Source organism: Hydractinia symbiolongicarpus, chromosome 1 (genome assembly GCF_029227915.1).
Source record: "Hydractinia symbiolongicarpus strain clone_291-10 chromosome 1, HSymV2.1, whole genome shotgun sequence".
NCBI lineage: Eukaryota > Metazoa > Cnidaria > Hydrozoa > Anthoathecata > Hydractiniidae > Hydractinia > Hydractinia symbiolongicarpus.
Genome location: NC_079875.1, coordinates 7,670,003 through 7,680,000, shown reverse-complemented (window position 1 = coordinate 7,680,000; position 9,998 = coordinate 7,670,003). Strand labels below are relative to the sequence as shown.

Here is a 9,998-nt window from a genome sequence, read left to right as displayed (position 1 = left end):
TGTAAAAGTATTTTATTAACAAACAACTAATTTTTAATGACCTTTTTTTTTCTTTATCTTGTATCATAAAGTCATTTTTTTGTTTTTTATATGAATAAAGCAAGTAGAAGATTAAAAGAGTACATGAAACTAATTTGAGCAATTTTTATTTGTAAGTTTTTCTATTTTTTTCTATTATATATCTATTTTATTTGCTCGTTTCTATGTATTTGTGTTTATGTAGTCATTTTTTTCTTCATAATAATATATTTATTTATTTTTATATGTTCAAGGACTATTATTTGACACATATATTTTTTTTCGTTTAATTTTTTTATTATTTTTTTCATGGATTTCAACTTGAATGAATTTGGTCTACTGCAAATATGCTACCACAAGCGACTATGACGTCATTTGATTTCTTTTCCAGGGGAGACATTCTGCAGTTTTGTCATCCCCCAGTTTTTTTTTACTATTATAAAAGATAAAAGATTCAGATGTTCTTCCAGGAAAAACTGAGAAGTCGTATTTCAATATCATACCTTACAAAAGTTTTACATTTTTAAAAACTCGTATTCAGAATCATTGGATTTAATTTTTCTTTAAAAGTGATAACTTTTCTTCCCCACCATATCAGAGGACTGGGGTATAATTTTTTGCATTAAGCATAATTTTCCTACGAATTCAATTTTTCTTAATCGCCTTTAAATTGCCAATGAGCACGTAACAACAATAATTATTATGATGACAGCTGTCAATCAAATCAGTTTTAAAATGGTCGTCAAGTTTTTTTCAACCCTGTTCCCCGAAACGCTTCTAAAAAGGCAACAAGACCTGGGTACAAGGCTGTACATAGTCCAACAAATTTAGTCAGTATTACCACTAGCAGCTGCTACAAAGCAAAAAAATTCATCCGGTCGTTACAGTTTCTCTGTCCTCACCACTTGTGTCCTCCATATTAATTTGTATATTTACATCTTCATCCTTTGTTTTGTTTATTTCTCGAAAGTATAGTACTTTAAGTTAACAGTAACCTAAAGAATGTAAGAGATGTAAAAAAGCAAGGATATAAAAGAAGTTTTGAAAAAGAAGATATACAAAACAACATTAAAACTAGACATAATATCAGCGTAAAAAGATAGGGACGTGTAGGCAACCTCGTCCCTGGGCTCTTTTACGTCCATGATAATTTCACAGAACTTAGTATCTATTACAAACCCGTCTCGTTAGAATATTAGGCGTAGAAGAACCCTGGGGACGAGGTTAGTACGTAGGAATACAAAAAAAATGTAAGTAACGCGAAAATAAAGAATATGAAAGTCAATCTCGTCCTCTTTTTGACCATCTTGGACGGTGAAATTATTGAGAAGAGATCCTTGAGACAAGGTTGTATAAGAACCTCATTCCCAGGGATTTCAAGTGATGTGAGATAATACAGTGAGTATAAGTAAGCCCACACATTACCTTTCCAAGTGCTGCAAAGATGGTAAATCAAGTAAAAGCCCGCGACCTCTCGTTTGCATGACAATTGCTCTACCGCCTGCGCTATCGATCCGATGCTATTGTCCAGGTCCAATCCAATGTTCAGATTTGCTCTCACCTAGACAATGAGTCCTAAAACTTGAAAAGAACAAGCAACAAGACTATGTGGTTGTTAAAACCAAAGAATGTGTAACTTAGAAATTCTTAGCTGTTTTTTTCTACCAAATTCAGGACTGCTTATGTATTTTGAACCCTTAAAGCGAATCTTTTTGACTCAACATTTTTTAATTGCTTTTGCTGTCGAGAAAGGAACGGTAAAAAATATTATTTTTATTATTATTATTAACATTTAAAAAATACCATGGATAGCATGAACACTAATTATTGAGCAAGTGGAAGACAACTACTTGGAATCATAGCCACCTTTTTTCCAATAAGAGGTGTGCTTCACTCTTATTTTGTAATTAAAGATTAAATTAAAGACTCTATCGTGTTTCCTGGTGTTTGAACGTTCTCGTTAGATGATTAAAGAGTTAATTCGTATTTACGATTGGAAAATTTCACAGGATGGGAAAGGACACTGGAAAAACATATAATGAATAAGGTCTTAATTAATATGAGATTTTGTTTAAAGGATAAAAAATAAAGGATAAAGAAAAGTAAGCACAAGACACTAGTTGAGCGTAAGGGGTTGTTAAATGTAGGAGAAGGTAGTAGAGGCTAGAGGCTAGAAACAGAGAGGATAACGGCTGGTTGGAAGCAGGCAGAGGGAGTGTGACAGAGTTTAAAAAAAAGATTGGACTCTAATTAATAGCAGGACGAACAGAATCTAGCTGAAAGCAAGAAATGACATGTATGGTAAAAGTTAAACAAATAAATAGTGAATAAAAGATAAATATATAATAAATAAACGAGATAGAAAGATTAGTTGGATCAACAAACGATCAATCGCAAGACTTGATGGCGCTTCTTTGCTCCGCCTATTATTACGTACTCCTCCTTTGAGCTTTATTATGCCGTCATTTTTTTTTTCGATTTTCGATAAAATTGTATGTACCACTTCAATGTGCAAAATCTAGGTATTGTTACATCATTGTTGCTCTGAAATAGAAGACCCTTATCCAGATGGGTAGACAAAAAGTTTGTGCTGCACGAACGGTTTTTCCCGCACCTGTCTCCTCAATTGGGGTCACGTTGACGTAATACTGTCCTACCATTTTTTGTTTTCATTTATATCTACTTTCTTTTATCATATATGTACATCTTTTTTTTGTTATATTTTCTAAAAGTTTTCTTTCTTTTCTATATTTGTTTTTTTAAGCATTTTTATAGTGCTTTTTCTTATTTATATATTAAATAATAAAGTTATTTTTATTTGAAGAAACTCTAAAGGATTTGTTGACCGACCTATTTTTCTTTCGTTTCTCTATCTTTGTCTATTTGTTTTTTTAAGTTAAGTATTTCAAAATAATATAATTCTTATATTTTTCCTCTCTCTATCTCTCTCTCTCTATTTCTATATAAACAGCCAAGGGTAGAGCGACTTTATATTGACTAACAAATAAAATTTATATATATATTATTTGTATTTCTAGTTTTTATTTATGCATGGAACTTTTTTTAATTATCGTTTATATATATATGAAAAGAAAGATTATATATACAAGAAAGGCGTCTAAATAATTTTTATATTTTTACTATTATTTTTATTATTAATATTATTTTCTTTTTTTAGTTCGTAGCAAAACAAGAAAACGTAGTGAGCTTGATAAGAAAGCTAAAAAATATTCTGGCGATAGTTTAATAGATCTAATTTTTATTTATTTTTTACAATGATAAATTTATATTACTTATGAGTGGCATTATCCAATCCTCGTTTCCACGGTCTTTTGCCAAAGAGAGTCGTTTATCGCGGCCGCCAAGTTCATCATAAAGCCAAATGTCCAAGAAACGAGGTTGGTATTTTGCATTTCGTTTCATATTTACAAAATTGCTTGCTTCGGTTCATTAAAGGTGAAAACAACCTCGTACACAACCCTACATTTCTTTTCTACCTCTTCTTCCTTCCAGTTGTTTTACGGTTCACTGACTTTAAGAATATCGATTTTATTTATATGGCGTAACGAGGTCCATCATTTGCTTTTCTACTTAAGAGAATTTGTATCTTGATCGGAGAGTAATATTAATGTCAAGGAAAGATATTTTGGGGTTAATTCTGATAGAAACGGCTACAAGGTTTAAAAGTTAAGTTGTGAGAAAACACATAATTGATTATCGCGTATTATCATTTTTTATTGTTACATCTAATGTGTCTTATAAAATTATTGTTTTGTATTGATCAAAGCCTGAATTCTCTTAACCTTATTTATTACCACTTTACTATTTTTCTTAGGTTATTAACATATTTTCTATATATAATTATACATAATAGTTCAAAATAAAGACAAAAGTTTATGGTTGCAAAAAAATGTTTAAACATTATTGTAATGATTCTACTGTGACGGACAAATCGAGAGAGCGATAATTATTTTATCAATATTTTTATTTACTGTTTTATATCTGTGGTTAGTTTGTTTTAGAATTATTATTGCAATCAATAGTTTTAATATATTCGATCGATAAGTTCGCAACCAGCCACGCGCACTGCTCGCCTTTTCCCTAATGTTCCGATAATCCCAGTTTCTTAATCCAGCGGTCCTGTTAGTAATGGCGTCCTGGTTACAAAAAAGCGTTGGTAGTGACCACGTGCTTTTACTTTTCAACGGTTTTTGTATCCGTGTTTCATCAGGTTGCATTATCTTTAAAATGTATATATAAGAAGAGATGGCGAGGATTTTATGATATTTAATCTCTTTCAATTTTGACATAAAATGAAGTTTTGTTTGTATCTATAGCTAGCTATACTGTCATCAACGTTTTGTCTGTTTGTTTGCTTGCCTGTTTGCTTGCTTACTTACTTGCTTGTCTGTATGATGGTTTATTCGTGTGTTTGTTTATTTGTTTTTGTTTTGAAAGGGTCTTAGAATTCTTCCCTGTAATAGACTATTTTTTATGCAACACTATCCGGGCTAACTATATCAAAATTTGAAAACGAAATCAAAGAACTTTTGAGGAAAATGAGTGACATATTAGGATTTATTAGCAACATAGGAAATTTAAAATACCAAAATATTATTAGAACAGGATTTATTGCAATTTAAAGTTTTTAAATTTTATAAGACTTTGACCTCATTCAAACATTTTTACTGCAGTTGATTTGGGTGGTCATTTCCTCATGAAAAAAGAAAAGTTTGGCTACTAAATAGACACAGTTGGTGTATAAATTTTAAAATTTGCATGTTTTCATAGATTTTAGTGCTAAATTCCAATATGTTGTTCATTTTTGTTAAAAAAAATCAGAAAATGTAAAGCATGTTAACCAGGATCTGAGAATTCCCCCTGAAAAAACATGATAGATTGATGATTAAAGCCGTCACAATTTCTTTATCACACTTCCACAAATCTGTTGTTTTTCTGTTTGTGTTATCTTGCTCAGCTAATGTAATAAAAACAAGATCTACAACCCCAGAGCTAAGATCTTGTCTGTAAGGCATATATGCAGCAGGGTGCAAGTTGAAATCAGTGTTTTATCTATAAATTAAAATGGCAGTAAAATAAAGCGACAAGACAAAACATTGCATTCCCAGGCATAGATAATTTTTTTGTTTATTTAATGTAGCATCAGAAGCGTGGAAATCCTAAAATTTAAGATCACAACTATAACTTGTCATGCTTCATGGAGCTGACCTTACTGACAAACAAAAATTTGATGAGGCGTGAGAAAATTCATTTTTTTTATCAAAATTTGTAGTTGTGCATTTGCTGTCTTTTAAAACTACATTGATTCCACAGTTTAAAATATTCATGCAATAACTTTATTGTCGCCATTCTTTGGAATGACACTGTGAGTAACATTTTTACCCAGTTCTAATCATAGAATCTTACTGTAAGCATTTTACAAACTTTCACAGACAGGTCCGTAAACAATGATATATGTAAATATGTACCCTTTATATTGTTAATGAATTCTAATTATTAGCATATTTTTTTAAATGCTTTAAATTTAGGTGTATTAATATAGGTGTATTTTTTTTAGAATCAATCAAAACATGGAAGTTCATAGTCCTGTAACGTACCACCGTTCAAGCATAAAGTCAGAAAGACCTGTGTATTATGGAAAACAAACAAGTAATGACATTGGAGGCCCAGTTATCCTACATCCACTTATAATTGGAAAAGACATAGTTGTATGTATGCCAGAGGTGAACAGAGTGCTACGGAATGTGTATCAGGTATTATCGCAGGCTAATTATTACTTGTCTAAGAACGGAATAAGTTCCAGGCGTTACACAGGTGCACAGTTAATACGAATTAAGATGTTGGGTATACTGGGACATGAAGCAAAAGTTTGTTCATACATATTACAGAAAGATGCAGAATATATATTTGATAGCTTTGATGTAAGTGGAGACAGCAGAAAAAGTGCATCTATTGAATGGATGGATCCGGTTTTACTTGATGAAAAGCCCATTCCAGATTTGCCAAAAAAAGCAATTGCAAATAAGCCAACAATACCAGACGGTCCAGTTAAAGTGCATTTGTTTAGGATTGGTGGAGACATAGTTGTTTGTGCACCAGATGTTCAAAAAGTTGTTCAATCTCATTTCCACCAAGGTGCCACTGTAGGTTACTACTTCACTAAGCTTGGAATTGTGCCGTACAAGTTTATTCACACTTCACACTTAGATAAAATAAAACAGCTAGGTATTATAAAAAAATCAGCTGTACATTGTACTTACGTGTTAAAAACTGATGCAATGCGAGTTTTTGATGCTTATGGTATGAGCCAAGATGTTATTAAAGAAAAGGTTATTTTTTTGGAGGAAATTCAGCTCAACGAACAACCCAGTCACTCGTGGAAACCAGTCTCAATAAATATGAAAAGTGAAGATTCTCCAAGCATGATAAACAGTCCCAAACAGGAATGTTTTTCTCCTGCCAGCGTTTCTGACAAATCAAATCAGAGCATACCTGCTAGTGAGGATGATGATGAAGAGAGAAAAGCTAGCTTGGATATTCAAGATATGACTGTTCATGTTTTTATTGTCGACAAACATGAAGTTGTTTGTATGCCGGATATTCATAAGATTGCCCAGAGTATACATGGAAATTCCATTCAGGTCAATTACTATTTCAATAAATTAAGAGTGCAAAAAAAGAGATTTTGTTTCGCACACTTGCGGGAACTAAAAAGTCGTAATGTTTTGCAAAATAATGCCACCTATTGTACATATGTTCCGAGAGCTGATGCAGAGAAACTCTTTCAAATCTATTGTTTGGTGGATGATCCAAAGCTGCAACAAATTTCTTGGACTGAACCAATCAACTTAGATTGTAAACCTGTTATTTCAGAATCAGCATGTAATGGAGATGAAAATAGAACGGAAGAAGAAGTTGTCATCCATACGTTTAGCCTGGATGAGAAAGTTGTAATTACTGTTCCAGATGTTCATAAAATTGTTGACTTCTTGGAAGAACAGAGCGCCTCACTCGATTATCATTTTAGAAAGTTAGGAATTATGAAACACCGATTCACCTACTCCCAACTGCACCAACTGAGACGTTTGGATGTGATCAAAAGGCCTACAGTTTGTACGTATGTCACGCGTGAGGATGTCGACAAACTAATCAGTATGTACGAGACCGAAAGAAATAAACACAAAATTCTACGTGTGAAATACCTAGTCCCAATAACTTTGGTTCCAGGAAGTGTTCAGGGTAAGCCTAGTAAAGCAGAAAAATCACCAATCTCGCAGAGCAATTCATTCAATGATGAAACAGTTCAAAGCCCTACGTCATTTGTTCATCCATCTGCAATTCGTGAGCCAAGTCCTACACAATTCTCTCATTCTTCCTCAATAAGCGAATCGAACTCCACGATCGTGTCACGGCAAAGTCCAATGATGAGTCCAACGTCTGCTGCAATTTCGCACATACAAAACACTCATCCGTCAATTGATTGTCCAATTGTCATTCCAAGCAGCGATTATGATACTTCTAGGGCATCAGAATATCGTGATAGAGGTCTGCTGAATGGCAAAAGAAGTCATTGCAATGATGGTCATGATTCATCAAAGCGTATGCGGTGTAAGTTTTTGTTTGTTGTTGTGTTATATTGGTATCTTATGAGAACTTCTATAAAATTTTTCACTTCTTAAACAATTGGAAAAAACTTAGCAAGCCATACTCTCTGGTATGAAAATGAAAACTATAAACAATATTTTTTCTCTTTTGGCAGACGATTCCGATTACACTACCCTGGTGAACGACCTAAACCGAAAAGAAGATGAGCTTAGACTGCTTCATGGTTTGTTCCTTTTTTTGTTATTTATTAATTTATTTCATTTTTCCGTATATTAGATAAATTTGTATTTGTCCTGTTTCAGATGCTTACCAAAGAGATATCGTTAACGAACGCGAGAAAAGAGTTTTCGTAGAAATGAAATATGAAAGCACTAAAGGTAATACTTTTAAAAGTATATACTAAACGTTTGTTAAATAACAACCTAAAAATTTGTGGTGGAAAGATTCTGCTAAATTTACTTTCACCAAATATTTCTTATCTCTAAAAATTTCTTTCTTAAGTCATGCTCTTTAAAAACTTCCATATCTTTCACAGATAACCATGCCAAAGAAGTAAACAAATTGAAAGCAGTTTTAGAATCGCGAGATTACGAACTACAACAGCTCAAAGGTTAGTTTCGTTCTTTTTTAGGCCCTGTAGTCATGTAAACACACATTAAAAAAAATACAAAAATAATCAGCGGATATCTTTTCCCTGAATTTTGTTTTGCAGAAATCAAAATACCAAATCACTCCAATCAAAGAAATCCAACGATATGGAGAGAAATGTCGCTGGAAACTAACATCGTTTTTCGAACCATAGTTGATAAACTATATAGAAACAAGAAACCATAATTTTGCTTATTTGTCTATTCATTTCCCATGTTGTCTACGTTTTACTGCGCTTTTTTACCGTTTTCGAATTTAGTGTTTTTGAAATCCAGCAAAGTTAGCGCGAAAACTAAAGTTATTTCTAAGGGCGACTTCGTTTTCTATGATTGTCACGCTTTTTATCTTTTTTTTAGTGGAGCTTGAGAATGAAAAAAAGACTAGGGAGCGTCTTGAAAAAGAACTCGAAGATTCAAAAAGTAAGTTTTCATCCTGGTGTTGTTATTACATGCACTGTTCACACCATAACTTTTGAAAAAGTATACTCAAAATGCACATTTAGATATTTCACTGTTTAGTTCCACGGTTCCTGTCACCTCTCGGGGAGTGTTATTTTGTGTGTTCAATTTTACTCGCCTCTTGGGTGAATGTCACTCTGAGTTTGTGTGGATATTCTTTTAAAATTATAATTTTCAGTATTTCGATATGAGGAGGTTTTTGTTTTGCATGTGTTGAAGTTACCATAATTTTTGTTTAACTTTACGCATGCGTATGCGCAGAGGGGGTGCGAATTTCTCTTTGGCGCATGCGCTATAAATGTAAAACTTTTTCAATCCTTGATTCACTATTGATGTTTTCTTTTATATTTTAGATTTGAAAAAAGAGTAATGTTCAAATAATTTTTACTGTTAATGATTTTTCTACTTCTTTTAAAACCTTCTATGTATATATTTTCCACGTTCAGTATTTTAATGGTTCATTGACGAGTATTTTTTAATGAAAAAAAAAACATGCATTTATCACATTTTATTTATTGAATTCAGAGTTTTTTAGTTCGTGCTTTGTGGTAGAATCACCAAACAAGTTTTTTCAAACAGATATTTATTTTTCCGAGCATTAAATATCACGAATTTTAGATTTTTGGGATAATCAAATTCGTAAAATGATTGAGGAAAAGCCCGTTTCTCTAGTCTTCGTTTTTCAATTCCTTGATCATTCGCGAAAATTTATATTCGCGAAATGCTCTACACTAGTCGATTCGAGAAAATTAATCTCCCTAAGACTTAACAAAAACAAACTATAATGATTGTGGAAAAAATCTCTATTTTGGAGAATTTCGTCATTTTGTCTGATAGAGAGTTGTCAAAAAAAGGTCTTACAAAAAAAAGGTTCCGGAAAAATAAAGATATCAACACAAAGTTTTATTATATGGTTTTACTGTGTAAAGTTTTCTTATTTACGTTTGTGTTTATACGAAGTTAACTTTCATACCAGTTTAATATTTTGATATTAAAAATATATAATAATAAAATTCATTGTTTTTATTACACTTGTATTGCTTTAACCTACTTCTCGGGCTTTTGCAATAAACTTTGGTAGTGTATATATATGTAGGGTGCGGTCAAAACAAATTTTTTCGAAATTCAAATGTTGGTGAAGTTGATCAAAATGAAAATAAATATTCGGTTTACTTATCTTGTTTCTAATCCTTGTGAAACAAAGGACGGCAATTGAAAACCCAACTTCCTTCCCAGAGCGTCTTACCT

General features: G+C 32.2%; 1 protein-coding gene across 1 annotated transcript; it reads left to right on the top strand.

Moving 5' to 3' along the window:
* Positions 1–57: 57 nt before the first annotated feature.
* On the top strand, positions 58–9,776 carry LOC130635816 (uncharacterized). The gene is made up of 7 exons (XM_057445304.1): positions 58–151; positions 5,597–7,647; positions 7,799–7,867; positions 7,947–8,021; positions 8,180–8,254; positions 8,649–8,711; positions 9,104–9,776. Exons 2-7 carry the CDS (start codon positions 5,610–5,612, stop codon positions 9,118–9,120), a joined length of 2,337 nt encoding a protein of 778 aa, XP_057301287.1. The 5' UTR covers positions 58–151; positions 5,597–5,609; the 3' UTR covers positions 9,121–9,776.
* The last annotated feature ends 222 nt before the right edge of the window (positions 9,777–9,998 follow it).

Coding starts and splice junctions, on each gene's coding strand:
- LOC130635816 (XM_057445304.1), top strand. CDS start 5,610: ATGGAAGTTCATAGTCCTGTAACGTACCACCGTTCAAGCATAAAGTCA. Junction 7,648..7,798: donor TTCATCAAAGCGTATGCGGT/GTAAGTTTTTGT, acceptor CTCTTTTGGCAG/ACGATTCCGATTACACTACC. Junction 7,868..7,946: donor TGAGCTTAGACTGCTTCATG/GTTTGTTCCTTT, acceptor GTCCTGTTTCAG/ATGCTTACCAAAGAGATATC.